General features: G+C 40.7%; 1 protein-coding gene across 1 annotated transcript; it reads right to left on the bottom strand.

The window, feature by feature from the left end:
• ARGLU1 (arginine and glutamate rich 1) lies at window positions 1-26,238 on the bottom strand. Its single transcript, XM_053889584.1, has 5 exons — window positions 25,660-26,238; window positions 17,158-17,383; window positions 15,251-15,252; window positions 14,772-14,853; window positions 1-819 (listed from the first exon to the last, which is right to left on the bottom strand). The coding sequence occupies exons 1-5, from the start codon at window positions 26,004-26,006 to the stop codon at window positions 655-657; spliced, it is 822 nt and encodes a 273-aa protein (XP_053745559.1). The 5' UTR covers window positions 26,007-26,238; the 3' UTR covers window positions 1-654.
• Between the last annotated feature and the right edge of the window lie 387 nt (window positions 26,239-26,625).

Raw genomic sequence — 26,625 nt, 5'->3', positions numbered from 1 at the left:
TGAATTTAAGACTTTACTTTATTCAGCAAAATCATTTATTTACACAATGGGGAATGCTGGTTTGATTTTGTCAATGAAATAAAAACAAACTGAACAGAGACAATACTGAACTGTATATATAGTTTGTGCCAGAGCTGACCAACTGTTTCCTTACCTGTATCAGGAGCATCAAGGACACTGGTTTAACAATACACCACACAGGTCCAGTAACACCCTGGGAGCTTCCAATGCAATTACCAACTTTTTCTTTTTTTATAAATATATAAAAAAACAAAAAGTCAGCAAAACCAGCATTATGACGTAATAGACAGAGTAGAACTCTGAAGTCAATGGGTCAGTAAAAACCTTATCAGACCATCCAGTTTACCAAGTGATCTGCTCTCCTTCAGACCATACTACAGAATCCAAACAGATGAAAAATAGATCCCTCTTTAGAAGACAGCAATGATCTGATAAGGATTTGACTTAATGGAAGTTAAGGGGGGAAAAGGAATGCAGAGCAGAGCCCCTATTAGAACAAGCTAACTTTTCCAGATTTTCCAAATTAAAAAAAAAACAAAAAACAAAAACAAAACAAAACAAAAACCACTTCAACATGAAGCTACCATACAAAGTTTTTCCATTTTTCTTTGTAAAAAGTTCAGAGTTTGCAATTTAATCCTGTGTTTTTAGTGAGAAGGACAGTTTGGGCCTGGACTTCCCTTTGCCCAGGATAATTTTTTGTTCTTCTTTTTGTTGACGTTGTCGCTCTTGTTCTAGTTTCATCCTTTCCTCATGAATCTTTCTTTGTTCTTCAACAATTCTCAACTGTTCCTCAGCCTGAAAGTTAAAAGTAAACATTAAAACTTCCAAGAATTTCAGGTCTTCCATTAGTAATACTGGGAAATCAGGTGACACAGGAACATACATACTACAGTATGCTTAATAAAACTCACACAAAAATTGATAAAGGAAAAATTATACCGGAATTAGAAAAGAACTCCTTATTAATTCTGCCTATTCTTTCTTTTTATGAAAAATATATTTAAAAATTGTAGAAAAGCACTTGCACATTTTGAAAATGGAAATTTCTAAAAATCGTATCTTGAAACCAGTATAGATTTTGTCCTAGTACCTATTTTTATCCACATCTTCAGTGAATCAGATTAACAGATTGTCAATTATGAACAAAGGCACCGATTTCTTCAAACGGTTAAGTTCTCTACCAATTACTAGAACTAGATTTGTAATTAGAAAGACATATAAAAAAGTTACACGAGGGACACCTGGGTGGCTTAGTCAGTTAGGCATCTGTCTCTTGATTTCAGCTCAGGTCATAATCTCATGGTAGTTGAGTTCTTGGCTGAAAGCTCAGAGCCTGCTTGGGATTCCCCCACTCCCGCCTGTCCCCTGTTTGCATGCTTGCTCTCTCTCAAAAAAAATAAATAAATAAACTTAAAAAACAAGTTATAGGAGGGGTGCCTGGGTGACTCAGTTGGTTAAGCGTCCCACTCTTGGTTTCAGCTCAGGTCATCATCTTGCAGTTTGAGTTTAGGCGTCGAGTTAGGCTCTGTGCTGACAGTGCGGAGCCTGCTTGGAATTCTCTCTCTCAAAAGAAATAAATAAGCTCAAAAAAAAAAAAAAAAAAAAAAAAAAAGTTACAGGGAAAAAAAAAAAACCTCTGCTGGGGCTACATTATATTGTCAATATGCAATCAAGAAATACTAAAGACCCCTTTCTCTGGAGTGAAAAAAATTAAATACCCTTTTCACCCGCTGATTATAACATGCTTTTCGTTTTCAAATGGACACTGGAATAATTAACTTTTGTGGTGACTTCAACTCCTTCAGTCTTAAGTAACCAACTCGCTTCCTGTGTTGTCTATATGTTTCCCCTCTTTACCAAAAAATTCCAGCCATTCCAATTCTCCCTCCTCATGGTCTCTCTCCTTCAGGTCTGCTTCCTTACTCCCCCAGCCCCCCAGGTGCAAGTCTACCCCTCCAGCACAAGGGACATTAGGCCATGTGTGCTGGTGACTCTGGTGGTCACGAACGGGAGAGTGGCTCCTGGCATTTAGTGGGCAGAGGACAGGCATGCTGGTAAACATCCTACCACGCACAGGTCAGCCCCCCACAACAATTATCCACTCCCAAATGTTAATGTGGCCAAGGTTGAGAAAACCTGCTCTAACCCTTTGAGTTTTTGAATCTCAGTGATCACTGTGGTCCCTTCTTTCCTATTTGATCTTCATCCTAAAACACTCACTGCATCCTGTGAATGCTTTCCTATTTCCAAAGTCAAGTCTTAAAGTCACTACTTCCATCTCCATTATTTTTCTACTACAATTATTTTCTAGATGGTCAGAAACTCCAATTCTCAATGACTTCCTTATTCATTCTTCTGTTCACTTGAAGTCTTTAAAATTTTTTTTCTCTTCCCACATATTCTTTCATACAAAATACAGTGGTTCAAAACATACATTAAGGCTCCGGGTGTCTGTGGCTCAGTTAAGTGTTTGACTCTTGATTTTGGCTCAGGTCAAGATCTCCTGGTTCCTGAGATAGGGCTCCGCACTGACAATATGGGGCCTGCTTGGGATTCTCTCCCTCTCTGCCCCACGCACGTGCACGCTCTGTCCCTCTCTCTCCAACTGAACATTTTTTTTTAAAAAACAAAATATTTAAGGCTCTCCACCCTGATCAGTTCTGTTTGTCTCCACTGATAGGTTTTTTTTTTATTCTGAAATAGTAACATTCAATGTGACTGAATTACAGGCTTTTCAGCAGAACACCGGAAAGATGATGGACTCTGGTATGCAGCATAGAATGTTTAAAAAAAAAAAAAAACCCTGACATTTAAATACATAAGTAACACAAAGAGGTTTGTTTTACTTTAAGATGGTATGGGTGTAGACTAAAAGGCAGAAGACAGATGGTGGGACAAATCCACTGAAATCAAGTGAAGGGCAAATGGGAGGAAGATCAGAATTAAAAGGTGGGAATTTGGGGGCACCTGGGTGGCTCAGTCAGTTAAGCGTCTGACTTCAGCTCAAGTCACGATCTCACAGTTTGTGGGTTCAAGCCCCGCGTTGGGCTCTGTGCTGACAGCTCGGAGCCTGAAGCCTGCTTCAGATTCTGTGCCTCCCTCCCTCTCTGCCCCTCCCCCGTTTGCACTCTCTCTCTAAAATAAACATTAAAAAAATAAAAAATAAATTAAAAAGTGGGAATTGGGTCAGTAGGCAAGATGGAAACTCCAATGGAGAGGTGAAATAGATCTCTCTCTCAGACCTTTTCCCTAAGCTCCGTTTCTTAAGCTACAGCACACTACAGGACAGAGAGAGAGCTCTTCAACATGTCCAAGATTTAGAATCCTCAAAACTAACCCTAAAATAAATCAGCCCTCTCTACTACCTTCTCTATTGCAACCCATATTCTGTAGCTTTATCCTGTCTTCCCCCACACAAGCAAATAGCCAACCAGTTTGTTAATCCTCCCCTTATATTCTTTTCCATTACGTTCTCTCATCTAGAGCCCGTCCTCCATTTCCACTGCCACCACACCAGCACAGGGCCCCACATCTTCTTAGAGACCTGAAATGGTTTCCTCATTCCCAGTCTTTGCCCTTCATCCACCATCCACCCTACAGAACACTACCAGTTTTGGGAACATCTTTCTGTTCTCTCATGCTCCCAAGTGATCTCCACCAGGTGTGGAATATGGCCTAACTTCCCCAATTAGCACACTATTTAAGACATTCTATAATCTGGCTCCAACTGTGTGTCTGCTAGTATCTCGAATTATGCTTGCTTTCTATCTTGCCTCCGCTTCTCCTACACTCCTGCCATTCTCTCCTCCTACTGAAGTCCCACCTGTACATCCATCTCAAATCTCCACTTTCGTGCTTAGACTTTCACTGATGATTACAAGAGAAAAGAATTACCTACTTCTGTTCATCCTCAGTAATAAAGTCATATGCCAATTACTTTGCCCAATTTTAACAAATCATCACACATTTGGGGTAAGAGCCTGGCAAGTACAATTCAATCAAAGAATAGTAAAGAATCTTACTTTGTGTCCATGTGCTTGGGAAACCCTTACCAATATAAACACCCAGATTCACTGCTGCCTATGGTTCTAACTCAGCCCTCAACGAAGCAGATTATTAGATCCTTAAAGAGTGAAGAGTTTGAACATCACAGCTTCACCCTTAAGAGAAATCTAATTAAAATTACACACTATTTTTCACTGTATCATATTGACAAATTCAAAAGTGAAATACGAAATACTAGCTTATGAAGAGTACTATGGCACTACTTACCAAAATTTTATCTTCATAATAATTTTACCCAGAAAATTAATTTTCTGGAATATCCTATAAATAACACTTGCAAACATGCAAAATTGAACAAGGTTTTTTAATGCAACATAGCTTGCTCAAGACTGGAGAAATCCAAAATTCCCAAATATGGGACTATTAAATTATGCAAAATCTATGTAACAGACACTGTGCAGGGGCACCTGGGTGGCTCAGTCAGCTAAGTGTCAAATTCCTGATTTTGTCTCAGGTCATGATCTCAGTCATGAGATCAAGCCCAGGCTCCGAGCTGGGGTGGGAGCCTGCTTAAGATTCTCTCTCCCTCTGTCCCTCCCCCACTCACGAGAGCACATGCGCACTCTCAAAAAAAAAATACTGTGTGGTTAACAAAAAAACCCACAAAAATAGGAATCCCTACATACTGAAATGGAAAACCCCCCAAGTTATACTGTTAAGTAAGAACAGCAAAGTCCCAAATAGTTATGTATAGTATGCTATTTCTCTGCAAAAAGGGGAGAATAAAAATACATGTGTTTGTATATGCCAAAATATGCATTTTAAACTCTGGAAAAATAGACAAAAACCATAATTGAGTATATATTTTGGAGATGGGAATGAAAAGTAGGTGGATGGGGAAAAAAAGAGACAGAACCATTTATTTTTCTAAAAAATAAATCTGAATGATGTGATCACATACCTAAATTAAAATAAACAAGATTTTTAAACTAGTTTCCTTCATTAACAGGAAATACTGATTCTGCACTGAAATTGACTTTATTTTTTAATGTTAATTTATTCTTGAGAGAAAGAGAGACAGAGCATAAGTCGGGGAGGGGCAGAGAGAGAGGGAGACACAGAATCCGAAGCAGGCTCCAGGCTCCGAGCCGTGAGCACAGAGCCCTACCCGGGGCTCAAACTCATGAGCCACGAGATCATGACCTGAACCAAAATCCAAGACTGTGCCACCACCCAGGCACCAATGAAATTAGACTGGGTAAAGAAAGTTTCAATGTCATCCAGGTTTACAAATACAGGAGACGGAAGTGCATGTGTGCAGAAGAGGGGCTGCAGTCTCTTTGGTTCTCCCTTAGTGCTGAGCATATAGTGCCTACTGGAAGTACCTGATAATGAAATGACTTTTAAAAATGAAGTGAGCAGGTGAATATCCTGTCTTTACATTCAAATGTTTATACTTTGTTCCACTACAGCTTTAAACTAAGCATAAATGTTATTCAATTACACCAGAGCAAAACAAAACAAAAACCAAAAAAACCAAAAAAAACAAAACCAAAATAACTAGTCGAGCAAAACCCAAAACCATCAATTTTAATATAGTGGTTCTCAAATGATGAAAAACTGGTTTCCTACCCCATCCATCTGTGAGGTTTGACCCTACACCTTATTTGCTAGGTATTCTAAACCCTAGCCCCCTCTGCAATCTGATACGCCATTTCCTTCCCAATGCCCCTGGAATATCCACTACTCCTCCACCCTTCTGTTGTTTCAAATGCATGCAAAAGAAAGAACTATTCCAGGGGGGCGGGGGGATGTACACGTGTATTCATACAGAAAAACAATACCGAGCTCTCCTACAAGGATTACACATGGACGTCACGGAGGCCCAAGAGAAAGCCAACATCCACCATACTAGAGCCATGAAAAGAGGGTGGGCCTTCTTAGCCATTAAGTCCAGGACCCTCACAAAGGTGGCTTTCAACCCTGTACCTCACTGGGAAGAGTGACGGGTGAGATAAAATACATAAAAGCAAAGTATACCATTCTAGAAGAGTCTATTTACCCCTTCCAGTACCTTTTGTTCCCCCCTCTTCTACCCAGAGGCCCCAGTGTCCTTATTACAATTGCACCTTTCTAAGCATCCCCCACCTACACGGTCTCTAACTGTACATTGGGGTGATCCCTAGCAGCAGTTTTCAGCAAATAAGGATGCTGAAATCTACTAAAAATACATATGAAATTTTACGAAATCTTAAAATTACAAAGAGAGAATTACTTGTTATCAGCAGTGATTATGGGAATGACAGGCAAGAATGAAAAAATATTACAATTAGGAAATCATGCCACCACTCAGAAATGTGGATTTCTGCATTTTAAACTTCCCAGACACACATCCTGTTAAACTCTGCCATTTGTAACTTTAATTCTTTGACTCATCTTCCCCCCGTAACAAGTGTAATGTTTATCCCACTCTAGATAAACAATGCATAAAAAAAAATTAAAAAGAAATTTGAAGTAATTAATTCTGACCCTTAACAAATTACGGATCAGTAAAGTTTTCCAAAATTATTAACGTACAAGGTTAAAAAAAATAACATACCAGGATTTTTTAAAAAAGTAATCCCCGGGGCGCCTGGGTGGCTCAGTCGGTTAAGCGTCCGACTTCGGCTCAGGTCATGATCTCACGGTCTGTGAGTTCGAGCCCCGCGTCAGGCTCTGTGCTGACAGCTCAGAGTCTGGAGCCTGTTTCAGATTCTGTGTCTCCCTCTCTCTCTGCCCCTCCCCTGTTCACGCTCTGTCTCTCTCTGTCTCAAAAATAAATAAACGTTAAAAAAAAAAAATTAAAGTAATCCCCCCCCCCCCCATGGCAATTTGGTTATTCTGCTACCTAATGTTTACAGTGTATGCTATAGGATATTATTAGCTACCATATAAAGAGAATTCGTATCACTCCTTCTAGCCCCTTTCCTTTGCAATTCCTCAGTTGCTACACCTTTATAATCTTAAATGTATTTTTGGAACGTCAACATTACAGAACATCTCCCAAGATCCCGTATTACTTAAAAGTGGACACAACTGCTTCAAGAGGGAACTGATAGCCGAGACTGGTACGGGATACTCGACACAAAAATCAGTGTCCTCCAGGGCTCAGCAGAGACCACTCTAAGAATACTGCCCAAACACCAATCTCATACCTTCAGGATTTTAGTATTTGTGTCCTAACGTGAATTCATCCAGATGTGGTTCTTTTAATCTTCTATACCCTAAGTTCTCTTTTCTTTCAAGTCAGTGCTTCTGTCTGCCTGGTCACTCATTCCCTTTTGTGGAGGTTTTCTCAAGTGCCTGCTGATACCTGGCTGTCAGCATGAGATCTTCTCCGGTTCCCACACCACATTTTCTCCTCTTCTTTCTCCTCTTCCTTCCTCCGGGCACTTTTATCGCTCAACCAGGTTTACTCTCTCTTTACAGTTTCTCCTACCACCTTACCAATTCCAGCCCCATCTTCTGACAGGCTTTCAGTGGGTTTCTGGTTGACTTTCTGTCCTTCACTCACACTATATAAGGCCAATTCAGTAATATCCAGAACATTTTCCAAATACTGTTGCCCAAAATACACTAACACACTCTTAAATGAGCTTTTTACCTTATCAGTTGAAAACAAGCCTCTCCCTGACTAAACATTCTTCCATTAACTCCCCATCACTTCGTTACAAATTAAAATATTTAATTGACATTTACATTTGGCGCCATGCCGTCCCTGTCTCTCTTAAAACGTGTAAATACATCACTATTAACTGAATATATCACTCAGTCCTGTGTTCTCTCAACTTAGATGTGCTCACTCTACTTACTATAAATGCCCCATTCCTTTTCCATTTGTATTAGTTTCCTGTAACCACTGTAACAAATTACCACAAACTGTATAGCTTAAGAGAACAGAAATTTACTCTGGGAGCAAAGGAGTCCATAGTCAGTGTCACTGGAACTAAAGGTGTGGACAGGGCCACCTTCCTTCTGTAGGCTCTCAGAGGGAATCTGTTCCTGGCCTCTTCAAGGCTGCCAGGGTTTCTTGGCTTGTCTATGCACTGCTCCAATCTTCAAATTTCTCTGTGCTGTCCTCAAGTCACCTTCTCTTATACGAGTGGAGTCTGCTGGGAGTCTGCGAGCCCTTCATCACGGTGTCCTCCCCATGTCCTTTTCGGTCCAAGTTGGCAGTGTTTCTGCTGACACAGCATCCTCACAAACCCTGCGGGTCTCCCAAATCTGGCAGGCCATTGGACAAGATGCTCCCCAACAGATCTTTCCTGGATAATCTCATTTACTCCTGGTGTCTGCTACTATAAAGTGCCTGAAGGAACTTATGAGTCACAGGCATAATCTCTTCAGCCCTAGCAAATGGTTGTCCAGCCACAGCCTTGGCTTTCTTTGCAGTTTTTTAACAGGAATCCTCCTGACTTTATAGCATCTTTTGTAATCTAGATGGGCTGAAATTTTCTCCAAACATCAACTGCTCATTCCATTTTACTTATCTGTTCTTTCCTCTATCTGTTCTTGAACTTTACTATCAACAGCCAGGGGAAGAAACCAGACTGTACCTTCAACACTTCACTTAGAAATACCTTAGTTAAATATGCCAGTTCAACACGTAGAAGTTCCACCTTCCACACAATTGTAGGACACTACCAGGTTTCCTACCACTATACAGCGAGGACCTCCTTCCCTCTAGTTTAAAGTAACATCCTCTTCCTCTGCTTCTGAGCCTTAACCAGAAGCACCTTTAAAGTCCCTATTTCTACCAACGGTCTTTTTTAAGGCCGTCCAGGCATTTTCTATCATGTGCCTCAGATTTCTTCCAAACTTTAACTGTCCAACTCCAAAACTACTTCCATATTTTTAGGTAATCAACTGGGTAGGTCCAGACAACATAAAACTATTCTGGAGGCCAGAAGTTCGAAATCAGTATCACTGGTCCAAAATCAAAGTGTCAGCAAGGCCCGCTCCGTTAGGAGGCTCTAGATTGAGAGTCTATTCCTTGCTTCTTCCAGCTCCTGGTGGCTGCCAGGATTCCCTGTCTCCTGACCACATCACTCCAATCTCCAAGGCCAGAATCTTCAAAGCTCTCTCTACTCTGTCTTCAGCTTCTCCTGTGTGTACTGTGGTAAAAGCCCCCTCTGCCTTCCTCTTACAATGGTTATGTGGAATGGCTTTTAGGGCATAGTGGATAAACTCCCCAAGATTTTTAACTTAATCATATCCACAAAGACTCTTTTTTTGGGACCACACAAGGTAACTAGTGTTACTAAAGTAACAGGAGATCAGGACACAGAATACACAAATAGCTTTGTGTATGTGGGGGGGGGGGGGGGGGAGGAGGGGGGAGGAGCGCAGGGAGGTATTTTCCAGAGATATCTCTTAATTGCAAAGTGAGCTCTGGTTTAAGTATGTGGAACACATTTCACATATAATCAACTTCCAAACATGGTACAATTTTTTCATTTCTCAAAAGAGAGGTACAAAGCGTTAAGCATGATGAACATGGTAAATCTCCTTATTTGGCAAGTGGGTAAGGAAAAACTATTTTTTTCTTTGTTAATTTGAGAGAGAGAGAAAGAGATCGAATAAGTGCGCGTGCAAAGGGAAGGGGCAGAGAAAGAATTCCAAGCAGGCTCATGGTCAGCATGCAGCCAGATGCAGGGCTCAATCCCACCACCCTGGGATCATGACCAGAGCCGAAATCAAGAGTCAGACACTCAACCGAGCCACCTAAGCACCACAAAGAAACTGTTTTTAATATTAAAGAGAGGAAATACACTGTAGATCTCAAACTTATGATTTGCATATATTTTAAAAATTCCAAACAATGTTTCCCAGTTAAAATCAATTTTTCCTTTTTATCAGCATGTTTATAATTTTATTAGAAACTGTCCGTCTGACTCTTATTATAGTTTCAGTATTTACTCACAAATTAACCAGATTACATTTGACTACCACTTTCATCCACCCACGGATAGTCTGAGGGTCATGTTTTTCCTACTGCTCTAGCCTCCTGCAGGGACACTGAATTCCACAGCAACATCTATCACTTTTCTTAGTATATTTCCCTTTCTAAATAAGTAGGATTCATACACATTTCAGAACAGTATCTGGGCTTTTCCCAGGCACATCACAAAAAACTTTTGTGAAGAGGAGTAAAAAAAAATTTTTTTAGTACTATTTTTAACATTTTTAAAAAAAATCAAAAATCTCCATTGTACTAACAATACCCTTTCAAATATCTGAAGACAGTGGTGCACTGCCAATAGTCAGGCAGAACTAGATACCAATCTGCCAAAAAGCCAAGTCCAGGCAAGCCAAGACACGTGTCAATTCTTCCTTGATTTTATTCATCAAGCATGTCTGTTGGTTAATATGCTTTTGCCTCCTTTTGGACAGATAAAATCAAATATCTTGACAAACAATTTGGAACGGATGTGAGCAAAAACTACTCCTGGTCTAGAGTACCTAACATGAATTCTACATGAGAGAGCCCATGGGGCTAAGCTAATACATTCCTTATTACAGTCATTACTGTGATCAATCTTTGAACTTTTGTCATAAGGACCTACTTAAAAGTTAGTCAAAGTGTGGTTTAAATTTACTTTCTCTACTAATTATTTTTATGTGATCATGAAAGTGATGTATGTTAGTTGTAGAAAATATAGAAACTAGAAAAAAGTATAAAGTTACATGTAAGTGTACCAATTACAGATAACGATTCTTAGCATTTTTTTCCCATCTACTAAACCGTGCAAATATACTTTTCAAATTAGCAGGATCATAATGTACACGTAAGTTCTGCATTTAGCTACTTCCCCTGGATTAACAAATACTTTGACTAAGTGATCTAAAAACCTGTGAAATTTTCACTATTCTAAATAATAAAGGGAAAAGCTTTTTTTATTAGTGTATTTGTATCTGATTCACTTTTCTCAAGATAAAATTCTTAGACACAGAATTAATTAAAGGCTCCTGATATTTACTGATTCACTGTTATTTTCTAAAATGGTCACAGCCATTTAAACTCCCCAAATCACCACATAAAAAGGTCCCTTTATACCTTATCCTTGCCAACAGTTGGTGCTAATGAGGGAAAAAAAAGTCTTTTTCTACTGGTATTTAGCATTAGAGGAAAAGAAGGGGGGGGAGGGGAGTCCTTTGTTTTGCTACATTGTAAAGAATTTATGAAGGCACTTTTCCATTCCACTTGTGTGAGTGAATCTTTTAAGTCTCTTTTCTTTTTCTATTAGGGAGTTGGTCTTCTTTACCGACTTCTAAGAAATCCTTGTATTATTCTCTCAAGATTACAATGTTTAAGAAATACCCTTTGGGGAACCTTCTCTCCCCACCCTCCTTTAATCTGCTTTCGAACCTCATCTACCATCACTTACCTCACCACCTTCTTGACTACACAAAAAGCTGGTTCACTGCTCCAGCCCATCCCACTATCCCAAGAGCACCTACACACTCTTGCCTTTATTCTAAGGCCCCAAGAGGCCTTTTCCCTGCTTCATTTCCTCACACTCCTGTCCCCATCGTAAGTGCAATTTCTAACTATCCACAGAGGCCCAGCTCACACGATCTCTTCCAGGAAGGTTCCCAGGTCTCCCTAGAGACCTGGGCAATGATGTCAATTATCACACATCACCCGTTCCACTACTTAGTATTTTCGTATTATTAACTTTTCTTGGAATTGTCCTTGTCTCCACAATAAGTACATTAAATACTTTAAGAGAACTTAACATCTTATCAATTGCTTTTTACACCTAACAATATGGATTATGGATTGGCTGCTCCCTCTTCTCCCCTTGCCTTCTAGAAGCTAAGAATGCATCCCATTCTTCTTGCTGTACAATGAACTGGTCCACATTTCTAGCATATTTATTAGGTCATAAAAACAAACAGAACTGTTGCTTCAACAAGATAAACCAGCACTACTGACACACTCAGGAAAAGTCCCGTGCTATCTACAACATGGGCATATTTCCCTAAGTATCTATTCTTTTAAAAAGAATATATTCCAGTAGTATCTCCCAATAAATGTGTGAAAAGATGAAAGAACTTGCTGAAAACTGAGAGGATGAGGAATGGACAAAAACGAAAGTCTCCGTACGCTCCTGGCATCTTTATGCAGTTACATTCTGTCTTTTCCTACACAAAGGATGTGCTAGTTTCCCTGCAATAGATGATGCCCAACAGAAACAAATAAAAATTTTCTCCAACACTGACAATTATTTCTCGAGCTTCCAACATTATCATGCACAGGAAACAAATGAGTTATGTGCAAATTCTTACCAAACAGTCTCAAATGCAAACGCTTTTTTTCTCCAAGATATCTTTTCACGAAAGTTGTACTGATAACATGCAATGCACAGTCTATTCTGCCAAATCCCAATGTTCCAGAACAGTGCTGGTCTAGGTATGATCCATGAATCAGCAATAGTCTGCAAACCATAATGGATCCATAACAAGATATGTAGAAACCAGGAGTGTTTTAGAAGCTTTTACAGCCACTTGATGTCATTTTTCTAGTAATTCATCTTAATTGTATTTTGCAAGCATAGTCTGAGACAAATTAGGATTAAAAGACAAAAACAAAAACTGGCCAATTACCACCACTTGAGAAGCACTGCTCTCGAATAAGCTTGCTGATCTTTTCCCAGTAAGGACACACCGAAAGTTATGTTTTTATGGTTTGTGTGTGGGTAAACAAAGAAAACTGCCAAAAGAAATATAAAGCGCCAAGTTTCCCTAGGCACCAGACAGCTACCTTGGGATCAGAAGGGATCCTGGCAGGGCATAAGCGGAGGAACTGTTCTAGGAGTCATAATCCGGCATTCCAGGCCACCCAAAACTGAAGTCACCATGCTATCCAATCTCTTACCACGGTCTAAGAGGGATTCCCCCCACTTCGTGATGCCGGTACAACATTTTCAATACCAGCTATACTGTTCCACCCTTCTGGAAACATCCAGGCCCTACAAACCACACTGTATTTACCTTTCAGAAAAGCTCAACGTTCAAGACTCAAATGAAGGTTCATACTTTCCATCTTCCTTCTTCCTACCTGAACTGAGATTTTCTTCTTAGCATCACTAAAAAAGCACGATCACGTACTCATTAATGAGCAGGTAGGGACAGACCTCAGAATGACTCCTCATCCATTTCACTTTCATACTGCTTGCTCTACCTTAACAGATTTTAAGGCCTTTTCATTGGGAAAGGCAGGATTAAGTCCCTCCCTTTCACTATGACCTTTACAATAACCAGGATGGCCATGTGCATGAAGAATCCTGGTGTCATCCTCATTAAGTTGCTTAGTTACTTACTTAAGTTGCATTAAGTTACTGATATTTCCAGTACTGGCTTTTATCTGGGGCATACCACCTCTTAAAAGATTATGCCTTAGAACCAACTGGACCATAGTTTTAACTTTTTACACTCATCAATTACGGGACACATTATTTATGATCCTCCTTCACCCCTACTGTCATTGGGATCCACTGTCAATGAATTACTTAGACCAACTCAGATCTTTTTGTGCCTTTATAAACAGTCACAAAATTTTTTTTTTCTAAACCACTTAACAAGAGCTTACAACTTGCTTTTATCCTTCATGTGACAGTATGACTTCGCAGCAAATGTCTTCTCAACACATTTCTAAGTAAACAAAACTTTTCTAAGATGTCTAGAACCAAGAGTCCCTCCTGGGTCATGTCTCCATTCCTGGGCACGAACTAGCACTCATTCTCCGTTCATCCTAAGTAACTTCCCTTCCACCTGATTTAGATTCTTACTTCAAAGTAGAATTCCTATATGCCACTTTCATGAGGCAAAGAAAGTTTTTCCTTTAATGCCTGTCTCTTCCTTTTGTTTCCTGGATTTTTTTGTATCCAGTCATTTCATTCTGTTTTCTTCCTCATACTGAGACTGCTTCAGAATATACATTTTTAATGGAAATCCCTAGGCCACCCAAAACTTTATCCTAGTTCTTTATTCTACTTTAAGTGCCAGTCTGTGCTAAAAATAAAGAAACATAACAAACAAAAACCTCTGGATTTTTGTACTAAAGGAAAAAAAAGAATTGGAAGGAAAAACAAACAATCACAGATTAGTATTTTTCTATTTTCAAAAGATGACCTCAATGTTCTTACACTGGCTTCTTCACTAATATTTCCAATTGTTCCTCACCCCCGTTTAGATCCGTATGTCATAATTACTTAAGTCTCTGTATTCCTTGCTGGATTACAAACTTGGAATAGGAAATTATGAGTCTGGCACACTATCAAATACAGACTCCCTACATACTATACCCAGTAACTGGGTGGGAACAAGGTCACTCGTGTGAAGTGAAATGCTGCGTTTGAGTTTAAATACTTCCAAGCTTTTGTTTTTACTATCCAGGCAGAAAATGTAAATGAGGTGAAGAGAGAAAAACTCTGGGACTGGGGATAGTACAATTCTCCCAGGAGCCCTGTTTTAAATGCAAATTTCAGAATGTTCTCCAGAGTTACTAGAATCTCTGGATTGCCCCCAGATGGATTCCTCTGGAAGACACTAGCTAAAATCTCATGAACCATTCCTGCTCTTGCCTCAAATCCCTGCAAAAGGCCCTGAGAACTAAAAAATGTGTCCATGATAAAGCACAAAATCATCCCACAAAATCTGAAGCAGCAAAGCAAATAAAAAATGCTTTTCACACATACCAGTTTGGCTTGTGCTTCTGCAATTTTTCGGTTATTCTCTTCCAGTATTCGCTCTAGCTCCTCACGTTTTGCACGTTCTTCCCTCCTAAAGGGGAGGACATGTTAAGATGTTAGAAAAACAAAATGTTTATTTTTACTGATAAATATTTACTAATCTTCCTCTGAACTTTTTTGAGCTGACTTAGAGGGCAGCTTTATAGCTACCTTCTGTCTGACAAATGATAAACTGTGCAGCCACTAAAATTTGTTTCTAGCACTAAATTTAAATCATCCCTCCCAGTCCAAACAGCAACCGACTAAACCCTCCCTAATGATAGTTTCCTGGCAATTATTACTAATACTTTAATATCACACAAATCAACAAGGACAACTACAAAACTGGATAGTATTTACCAAATTAAAAAAATAATATATAAAATATAAATAAAGTGAATATTTGTCTCACCAATTATGTATACCTACGTATTCTTTACCTATACTCCTTTAATCAGCATTAAAAGTTGAATATTTACTGTCTTGTCCAGTGTCCTGCAGAGTGTGCTCCTCGGCTGCCATACGCGCCAGCTTCCTCTTTAAAATGATTTGTACTGTTAGCTTGGCAATACCTGCATCAGCAGCTCAACCATTTATAAAGAAACAACATACAAGGAAGGCTGAGCTGAGGAATGCAGATGTTTATGGTAAGAAGGAACAAAAAATGTAATTCATCATTCCTAAGGCAAACAATTAATAAGAAAAATACATTTACTGTTAGTGAAAAATACAAATGGTAATCCATACTTCATGGAACTAAGGGCTTCTTCCATGGGGAAAATGGACTTAACATTCAGATGTTGACAATTTCTAAAGGCAGCTTATCTTGTCATCTACAGTCTGAACTGAAATTCAGGAATCCAGGGGGGTGCATGGTCCGGAAATAAAATTCTGTAATTTATTTTTTATTGGAGAATTTAATGAGATTTTATAATGCAAACTATATGAAGATTGCTTGATGGTTTGGGCAGTGTTCAGATCACAGCATACATATTCAAATGATTTTAATATTTGGAAAGACTGTCAGAGGGTTGTGTCCGTGTAAAAAAAAATTGTTAATACGAAACAAAAAGCAAATGAAGAGAAAAAAATCTTCCTATGATTAATAACTCGCTACAAGACAGCACCATTACTCCAAAATTATCTCCATTATTAAAAGCACTGATATAAGTAAAATTTCATACATTCAATTGCACAGTCTGTGATAGCTACCAAATATAGACACGTGTATCTAAAGACAGCACAAGGGAGAATGCACTTGAAAAGCTAAGCTTACTGGAAAACAAGAGAGATTTAGTATGATGCCAACTTGCCCATACTAATGCCAAGATTAACAATGATAGGAGACATATATTTTGAGTCAAATATTTAAGTTCGAGAAAATAGAACCACAGGATTTTCTATGGCACGCACCAATGGAATTCGTATTCATTACACAAACTATGTCAAGGGACACTCAGCACTGTAAAGTAATTTGCCTTGAGTGTTTCAGTGACTTTCGACAAGTTTTAGGAACCTGGAGTAATCAGTGCAAATAAGCCAATAAAGCTTCAGTAGCAAATTACTGTCTCACAGAAAGACATTTTCAACTTCTGCTCCAGCTGCTGATAAAACAAATCATGTGTTTAGCTTGACTCCAGACAAGGACAACCTGTTCCTTCATAACTCTCTAGAGAAAAAAAGGAGTTGTTAGTAGATACTAAAAAAAGTGGATGAATACTCTGGACATTTTTCCTAAAAAGATTCTTTGAAACACATTAGGAAAATGGAGGGAGGGCCTTATGATCAGAATGCCAGAATTAGTCCATTGTGTTGAAGCAGGATTTGGGGGAGGGGGTGAGGGATAAAAGAAGGAAAAAAAGAAGAGCAAGAAAACCTATTTATCAAAAGCAGGTGCTGTCACTCAATGTTAGGCCCTGCTCTTTGTAATCTGACTGAAGGCAAAAAGCCTCTCACAGTCTAGGCAGTAAGAATGATAAACAGAAAAGAAGAATACGTAACCACAGGTGGATTTTTAACCTTTTCCCTTTACCACTCCCTGTCTCCCGCCACCCTCCCAAAAAAGAATGTAAGTCCTGCAGCCATGGCAAAAGTTTCAAACACTTCTCAAATATGTAAGCCAGTTCCGTTAAATCAAAAAGTATCCTTGAATACGTTTTATGAAAAGTAACTTTTAGATGTCAGTCAGCACTTCTGAACAGGCTAAAAAATTAACTTTCGCAGCAATGTTAAGTTTAGATGAGAAAGGAATTAGTCTGTATTCCATCTCTTTCTGAACTGAGCAGGAGGCACACCCAACACTGAAAGTTTTGCCATGGACTGTCTCTACTTTCCAAACGACTCCGAGCGTTACCTCTCTGGCTTTTTGTGCTGCAAGCTCAGCTTGTCTCTGTCGCTCGAGTTCTTCGAGCAACTGCTTTTCCATGATGCGCTTGGCTTCCTCCACCCTTCGGAGAACTTCTCGCTCAATTTCATCCTTCCTTTTCTCCAATTCTTCCTCTACCCTTTTGGCCACTAACTCTTCCACTCTTCGTGCTGTTTCTTCCTCGATGAGTTTTTCTTCTATTTCCTGCTGCCGACTAGCACACAAAGTAGAAAAAAGTGACTTAGATGTCAGAAGTAAACGTAAGAATTAAAACTAGTTATACGTCTGTAAAACATTCAGCCCGATTCTATGATTTTATAATTCATCTGGGTGCAACACTCAAGGAAATACCAAGATGTTCAGGGATACAGAAACTCCAACAAATATGAAATCATGTTTTGGTTAGCTTTCACTTTCTAAATCCAAAATGACTCAACAAAGAGCTTAATTCATTAGTTTTAATTTAAGAACTGTTAAGAAATCTGAAACAAGAAGTCTACTTTTTGTTACCAACTTTATAATGAAAGGACAAAGTGCATGCATTTACTCATTTGCCGATGCACTCAGTCTAAGGGTTGAGCTTCAAGAGAAGTCAGGAGAAAATACTATGTAGCAAGCAATTCAGACTAAGTTCATCCCCTGCCCCCCCCACTAGCAAAATCAGAAGAAATGCAGACTCAAAGAGATTCAGACTGTGAAGGCAATGAAGCTTTTCCTGAAAATACAGACCAACTTAATTCAGGTTCTGAACCTAATACCTTTCAGCATACCTTCTTTCTTTGGTTAACTCTTAATTAAAAGCTCTTCAAGATGTGGGAGGGTAGATGAAAATACATTGACAATTCTAATAAAAAGTTTAATGACGCATGATACGGTTTAAATTATTTTTTTAATCCCCATCTAGATATTATAAACCAACTTATTTACTCAAAATCAAATTCTGCACTGAAAATACTGACATTTATCAAGGCACTGTAGTGGACACCATGTACATTTTATACCAATGACATCAATATGGTCACGTATCTAGTCTGAGTTAAAGATCAGTACAGTATAAAGAAAAGACATAAAAGCTCCTACAAATATCTTTGATTACATGTTAAAATGACAATATTTTAAGAAAGACTGGGAATGTATTAAAATTTCACTCGTTTCTTTAACATGGCTACTAGAAAATTTCATTGTACATATGTAGCTCATTGTATTCTGAGACAATAATTTGTACTGAATTAATAATAAATTCAGAGGCTTTGGAAGTATATCTAAATCCTAAGAGGCCAATTTATTATTATTAATGCTTCAACTTTCTCACAGCCCATAAAATTAAATACAACCTGTAACCTTTATATCTTTTGATGACTCATAAATATGTATGAGCCAGTCATTCAATTTACGTGTTTAGTAAAGACTTTATAGTGTCTAAGTGACCTTTAAACACCCCAATCCACTTCAACTAAACTGTATTTTGGGGGTGGGGGGGGGGTAATTCAATTCCCACTCAAGTGCTTTTATTCTCAACTCCTGTTACTTATTCACAGTGATACCATACTAACACCAATGTATCTTTAACATTCTGATTCATTTCAGTTTCTGCATTTATAACCTCTTATGCTTTTCTGACAAGGAGATAGTAACTACTTGAAAAAGCACAATTATTTATTCGAGGTTCCAGACATATGCATCCCATTCTGAAGACTGTTGCCTGTTTCTTAAATATTTCCTCCCAACACTAAATTATTGATTTTTATTTAAAAAGATACAAAAGCCTAACATATAATCTAAACAATGCTCCTTTTCCTATTCAGTAACTTCCAATAAAATACAGTTTAAGGTAGTTTCAATAAGCTTTTACCTATAGCAGCTCAATAAAAGAGAATAGTTATCTATCCCAACACTAAAATGAATTGCCAGACATACCTCAAGGAAACCAGGCAGGGATTTTAAGTGGAAATTAAACTACATTTCAAATATAAAAATTTTGTTTCTTTACCTCATCCAAAGAGAAAAATATTAGGCTGAAATAAGCCTGATAACTGTCAAACCTAGATGATGGGTGTATTAACGTCATAATATTCTTTCCACTTTTGCAGAAGTTGGAAAGTTTACACAATGCAAAGTTTTAAAAGTATACACCATTCACCACAAACAAACTTTTGCTAGTAAATGTAAAGGAGCCTAAGAAGAAGTTCTCTTTTAAGATGTCAAAAATGGTGCAATTCAACTCTAAGGACAACGTAAAACAGTTTAAATTAAAACAGTCCAAAGTAAAAAGCAGAGAGAAGAATGGAATAAGGCTTTAGGTTAGCTCATCACTAGCAAAGTCGCCAAATAACTTAGGAATTTTGGAAAGATGGAAGAGACCTGATACATATTCAGGGTTTTTTTGTCAAGCAGTCTGTAAGTAATAGCAATAGCACAATGGCTAATGGGGTCACATTTCTGGATTTAGTACAGAGAAAATAAGCCTAAATAAATTCAGTTTATTACTTACAGCAAAAGCCAGATCAGCACAGTGTCAGCTGTTTCTGGTCCCACTCATGGACACCAAACCAGAGGGGACAGGTGACATGCAATACAGGCATAGGCAGTGGGCTGTTTTGCTGCTAAGGAGTCAATTCTAAGGGCAGCTCAGCGGTTTTATAGCCCAGAGGGGAGGGCAAGTGGAAAGTCCCAAGCTCAAATGAAACGGAGAGGATGAGAAAAGGCCTCGTGGAGTTTCTCACAAGGCTGCTTATCTCCCTTTGTTCCTGGAGGAAGCACAGGACACACCACTGTGACTGTAATTAAGCCTTGCTGCTGTGTTCCACGTGGAGACAGGCAAGGTCAGGGCACCACAGCAGAACTGTTCCCTACAAGTATTATCAACAATATAATTTTTTGTTGTTGCTGCTATTCTTAGTAGCAACAATCAGAAAAAAAATTTTAAGTGATTTTTCAGATTTAGCACTGAAAAAGTTACTCTCAGTGACGCTTCAATTCCCCTCTCCCCATATTGAATTCAGAAAAACAATGGGCACATGTACAATTGAATTAAGCAGTTCATCTTTACTGACAAGTTTATTATCATTATCAATGATAAAGAGGTAGAAGGCTAACTTTCACCAGGGGCACTGAAACTTTCTTGGGGAAAAAAAAAACCCAAATACTTTTGCTCATTAGTATCTTATAAAAAACATTTCATGTCACTGCCTATCCACTCCTTGAAACTTTAAGTTTTTATTTATTTGAGAGAGTGAGAGAGAGAGAGAGGGGGGGGGAGGGAGGGAGAGAGGGATGGAGAGAATATGGGTGTGTGAGCAGGGGAGGGGCAGAGAGAGAGAGAGAGAGAGAGAGAGAGAGAGAGAGAAAATCCCAAATCCCAAGCAAACTCTGCGCTGCCAGAACAAAGCCCATTGCTGCCAGAACAAAGCCCATCGTGGGGCCTGAACCCAAGAACCATGACCTGGGCCGAAATCAAGAGTCAGATGCTGGGGCGCCTGGGTGGCTTGGTCAGTTAAGCATCCGACTTCGGCTCAGGTCATGATCTCACGGTCCGTGAGTTCGAGCCCCGCGTCGGGCTCTGTGCTGACAGCTCGGAGCCTGGAGCCTGTTTCAGATTCTGTGTCTCCCTCTCTCTCTGCTCCTCCCCTGTTCATGCTCTGTCTCTCTCTGTCTCAAAAATAAAATAAACGTTAAAAAAAAAATTAAAAAAAAAAAAAAAAAGAGTCAGATGCTTAACTGAGCCACCCAGGTGCCCTACTCTTAAAACTTTTGCCATAGGAGTTGTCACTTTCCTGATGTTCTTTAGTGACTGACTCTAACCTCTTCCTCAGGCTCCTCTGCTCAATGTATTCCCTTGCCAAGAATTTGTGCCAATGTTGAAAGGGCTGAATCACAATCTTCAAGATTTCGATGGTAGTATGTATAACACTAGGTCCCCATTTTCTCCATGCCTCCATGCTTTCAGGTATTTTAAAAACTCCAGTCACCACCAACTTTAAAATGGTAACTATTAAAACAGTAAGGGCCCAGCAATACAGCACTGTTAAACCAGAGTATGACTCTGAACATGGCAAATGGCAATATTATTTAAAATATTATACAGAAATATTTTAATGTGTATGAACTCAACCCTAGGAGTTTCCTTCTAAGTGCTTCATAACATCACAGCAAACAGCATTAATTCAGTACTGAATAGGCACCAAATACTGTGCCAACAGCTTTATACACTATGTCATCAGTTACACCTCTGATGATTCCCAAGGCATAGGAATACTTTACTAGCTGGGCTCCAGGTCACTGCATTTTGCTAAGAGAGGACTCCTAACCTAGGTAGACTCCAAAGCTCATGATCTAAGCGTACCCTACAAAGGCAAAGGCATGCAATAATATTTACCCAAATCATTTAAAAAATTTATAAATTTCTTATCAACATCAGCTAGATCTTATGCCCTTATCCTTTGTCTTAAAGCCATAAGTGTCCCCAAAATACAGTTCCACATACTGAATTTGCTCATAAAAGCTGTTCTCTACTCTCACAATGAGCTCGTCAAGTACTCTAAGGATCACTCATATAGATCCCAGTTCAGCTTAGATACTTTAATTCAGAAGGCTCTCAACCTGTCATGCAATTGAACACTAAGCATCTTGAAACCTAGATTATAACAGGCTACAGTAAATTATTATAGCATTAACATTTTCCGGATTTGCTGCAAGTTATTTTACAACTGCCTATTTTTTCAACATGCACAGTGAATACAACATGCACAAAGCCATTTCAAAAGAATACATATGAAAATAAGGAGAGAGAACCACACTAAATGGCTGGGACACAGGGAAGAGGTAGAACTTCTGAATTCAATTTTGAAACATGTGAACTAGCTATTCAGAAATGAGAAAAAAAAATTAATGCTAAGGTCTACCTTTTACTATATTAATATAACTCGTAAGAGCACTTCATAAACTCACCAGGCTCAATCTGGCTGCATTTCGTAAATTATATTACATTATGTACGGAGGCCCATCATATGCCAAGTATGTCTAGATACTTTAAATGTGCCATTTTTTTTTTTTTAATGTTTCATTTTTGAGAGAGAGAGAGAGAGAGAGAGAGAGAGAAAGAGAGAGTGTGAGCGGGGGAGAGGCAGAGAGACAGGGAGACACAGACTCTGAAGCAGGCTTCGGGCCCGGAGCTGTCAGCACAGAGCTGGATGCAGGGCTCAAACCCATGAACTGCGAGATCATGACCTGAGCCGAAGTCGGACGCTTAACGACTGAGCCACCCAGGCGCCTCATAATGTGTGATTTCTAATCTTCATAACGAAGACCAGTATCTTCATTTCACAAATAAGAAATCAAGCTTACAGATACGTGATTTATTCAAGGCTTCACAATTGTAAACAGCAAAGCAATCTGGTTTCCATTATTACCACAAAATTAGTTAAGCCCAACAGAGTATTCAAATTTTGCAGTCTCTCCCCTCCCATGGACCCTTTTCCAGGTACAGGGACACTACGCTCTCTGTTGTCTTCTCTGCTTCCAGCAAGCACTGGTTTCTTCCAACAAACATTCCCTAAGGTCCTCTCAGTCCCGTAAGCCAACTGCTTTTTTGCCTTCACATGCTACCTGGGTCGTTCTATCTACTCTCAAGGTTTCCTCCTCAAGGCTTCAGTCTCCCATATCAAACTCGCATAAACTCACTATACCCAAGTGTTAAAGTGCCTACAGTGGAAGTGCCAGTTGAAACTCCCCTTGACCGTTCCCTGTCTGCTATCTATCAGGTTTCTGCCGTTTTAATCACCGTCTGCCACACAAATAGTTCCTTAAACATTTGGTGCCCAACGTGCAATAGCCACAATATAAACACGAGAACCAATATTAATGCTTTATTTCCCTTATGTTCCAATCCAGTTTTATTTGCACTGTTTCCTAAATCTGTCCTTTCCCATTCCAGCAACCGCCCCCTCACTACTCCTGTGTGGTCTTACTGTAACTAGTTATCTATCCTACACAGCATTCAGTGCTGTTTTGGGGGGGGGGCGGGGAGAGACAGAAAAAAAAAAGAGCTCATCCCATTTACCTCCTCAAAACGTTTCCTGTTTCTAGGATGAAATCCAAGCTCCTTAACATGACTCCTTTATAAGATTCTCAGCCTCTGTTTACCTCCCCTGACTAAAGAGACTCCATGATGTTAGTACTTATAGAACTTCCCGTGTTTTACCTCACTTGTAGGCCATTCAGCCCCCCTCCCGTCTTTTACTCTGGCAAGGGCTGAAGGGACTCTGTTTTGGTCCACATGTACCTTCCTATGCCTTGCCGGACAATCTCATTTCTATCTACCACCCATTCCTTAGGAGGACGAAGGTGTTTACCCATCTGAGATGCTTCCTTCTTACAGTCACATCACTATCACTGAATTTACCACACTATTATTACATACCCACTTAGCAGTCTTTAAGCTTCTTGGAGAGGGGTCAATTATCTGTATCTCAGCAGCACCTAGCACAGTGCCTGGCACTATTAATTGCTCGAACCGTATTAGCTGAATGAGACCTGTAGACACACAACTACTTAGGCCCATTTCCAAGGCTCTAAAACCTAGGTCTTTCCATGGTTTCCTTTGTGTTCTATCTAAGACATTACACCGTACTGAGGAGTACCTACTGCACGGCACACAGAATTCAGTGTACAGGTGGCTGCTTGCTTTGCCCCTCTTCCCTTCATAAATGCTAATGGTAATCTGCTGCTTCTGCCAACTTGGAACTATATAGCTCTCCTATTTTCTCTTTTAATCCCTGGTTTCTGTCCCTGCTATTCATGTGCAGCTTGCTAACCACCTCTAATTATTCTCTGCATACCAAGTTCCCTTTTATTTTTCCTACAAGTCATAGCTTTTTAGAGAATGGCATATAACTTCTCTTTGGACACCTGTTTTCACGTGGGAAAATTATCTGAGACATGACTTAATTTTTAAAATGTTCATCTGTTGACATTTATTTGAGAGTTCATTTTTACAGTTAAGGATCTTGTTCTATACCAGAAAAACCCGGATTCTATATAATCAAGGTTTGTTGCAAAACAATTACTTGTATGTATCTGATGTTAATATATGTATCACCGACAGCTCTACATAAAGGAAAAATAAAGACACACAGCAAATAGCTCTCCAGGTACTGCTTCCTCTGTAATATTAGTCAGTGCCCCAGTCCCATAAATCTTAAAAACTTTGCTCCTTAGAAACACACTCTGCTGGAAAAATCTACATAACGCAAAGCCAACTGCAGAAAAATTTCAAGCCCTTAAACAATCAGTACATATATCTGTCTCAGAAAATTCAGGTAATTCTCCTACCTCGTGTGCACTTTCTAAACACCGACGGGCTGAGGAAGATGGCCGGTTAAACACAGACAGTTCACATCTAACACTACCTTTCCAACTGGCTTTGAGAAATGAATACCCAGAGCATCAGGGTACTATGGTCTTAAACCAAAACCAAACCCAAACCCTACATTTTAAAAACAAAAGATGATCAATTTGGAATTATTTGTACCTACTCTTGGATCTAAAGATACATGAGAGGTGACTCTCAGAGATACTTTTACCCCAACAGTATTTCAAGTTGGGGACCTCACTGTGATCCTGATTTTCCCTACATTAAGTTCCATACGTGAGCAATGCAAAAATAAAAGCAAATATTCAAGTGTCCTCTACCACAAGGGAAAACAAAACGCAGGATTGCACCTACTTTTGCTACAGAGGAATATAGAGCCATATAAATGAGAAGTATAAGGACGGAGCAACTTTGATAGGGATGATAGTTATGCAGGTGAATTCAAGTGTCAAAATTCATCGTACTGCAGCCTCAAGGTTTGTGCACTTTATTTTTGCAGCTCAAAAAATAACAAACAATCAAAACCCGAAGGGGCTCGAAAAAAAAAGAAAAGCAACCGCGACATCTTTAACAAAAGGAACTCACTAACATAAAATGCATCTTTGGCTGTACTGTTGGGACCACCAACAGGGTCTCATTTCCCGAGAAGCCCTGCCAAATCGAAGCCCCGGTACTAGAATACCCTGGCCAGCTGCAATTTGCATCCCAAGGGTTAATTCTTTCCGGCTCCACTCCCCCCTCCCCACCAGCGGGCCCCAAACGCTCTCCATCCCTTCTACGGGCTCCCTTATCCCACGCCCTCACTGGCCGAGGCAGCGCCTCTACCCCACTCTGAACTCCACCCCCTACTTCCGGCACTCCGCTCCGCTCTCGCGCCAAAATCGCTTTCTCTGCTCCAAGCCCTTCCTGCGCAAGCCCCGGTATTTCCCAGCCCAGCCAACTCGTGGGTCCGTCCGGCCCCAGGCTCTCCACTCGCGCGGGCTGCAGCCTCTCGGGCGGGTTCCTGCGACCCCTCGACCCCCGCCCCCCCCCCCCGCCCCCCTCACGCCCCCACTCGGCCCACCCAGCCCCGCCGGCCCCCACCCGCCAGGCTCCCCGCCCCTCCCCCCGTGGCCGCTCACATTTTTCGCTGCCGCTCGAACTCCGCTTTCTTCTCCTCCTCCTCTCGCTTCTGCTTCTCGTCCAGGCTGCTGCGCTTGCTCACCGTGCGCCCGAAGATGTCGATGCGGTCGGGCGGGGACGAGGCGCGCTCCCGGTCCCGCTCGCGCCGGGACACGGCCGTGTTGGTGGAGCGCGAGCGGGACCGTGACTCCCGCCGCCGGTTCCGTTTACTCTCCCGGGACTTGGAGCGCTTCCGCACGCGCTCCTTATCCCGGGACCGCGACCGCGACCGGCTCCGCTTCTTGTTGTGTTTGCTGCTCTTGGTGTGTTTGGAGCGGGACGAGCTCCGGCTCCGAGACCGGCCCATCCTTCCGGGCGACGCTGTGACTAACCGCTGGCCTGGAGCCCCGCACGCCTCCCACTGCCCTCGCTTCCGCCTCTGGACGCGGGCTGGCCGTCCTATCGAGGCCGGAGGAAGGAAGGCCGTCGGCCAGCTGACTTTATACCGCTCTCTGAGGTGAACGGCCGCCACGAAGGCCGCCTCCGACGACCAGGCCGCAACGCCAGGAGTTGCTAAGATGGCAGCCGCGGCTGCACCGGCCGCCCTTCCCACAATGCCCCGCGCGGAACGCGCCGCTGCGCGAGCCCCGCCCCCTGACGATTGTTGCCGAAGGCGTAGCGAGCGCTTCCGAGCTCACTCGGCTCCTTCCGCCTGCCCCGCGCCGGCCCGAAGCTCTCGGGAGCCGTCGTCCCCCAGCTCGCTTTAGTGCCCTTCTGCTTTCCGGTAAGAGGCTAATGCCATAAGAATGAACCTGTCGCGTTTTGGTGAGCATGAAGTCGTGCCTCAGCAGAAACCACTGATTGCATTATTTTCTAGGAGCTGGTTTTGTCAGGCAGCCCTAGATTGTATCAGAGTGACTCTGAGCAGATGCCTTGCTTCTCTGAGCTTAGCTTCCTCGTTTGTACAGTGACAGTACCCACACTTC

This window comes from Panthera pardus, unplaced genomic scaffold, assembly GCF_024362965.1.
Source record: "Panthera pardus isolate Hobbes unplaced genomic scaffold, ASM2436296v1 HiC_scaffold_1, whole genome shotgun sequence".
Classification (NCBI taxonomy): domain Eukaryota; kingdom Metazoa; phylum Chordata; class Mammalia; order Carnivora; family Felidae; genus Panthera; species Panthera pardus.
The sequence above is the reverse complement of the archived record's forward strand: the minus strand, read 5'-3'. Positions and strand labels throughout refer to the sequence as shown.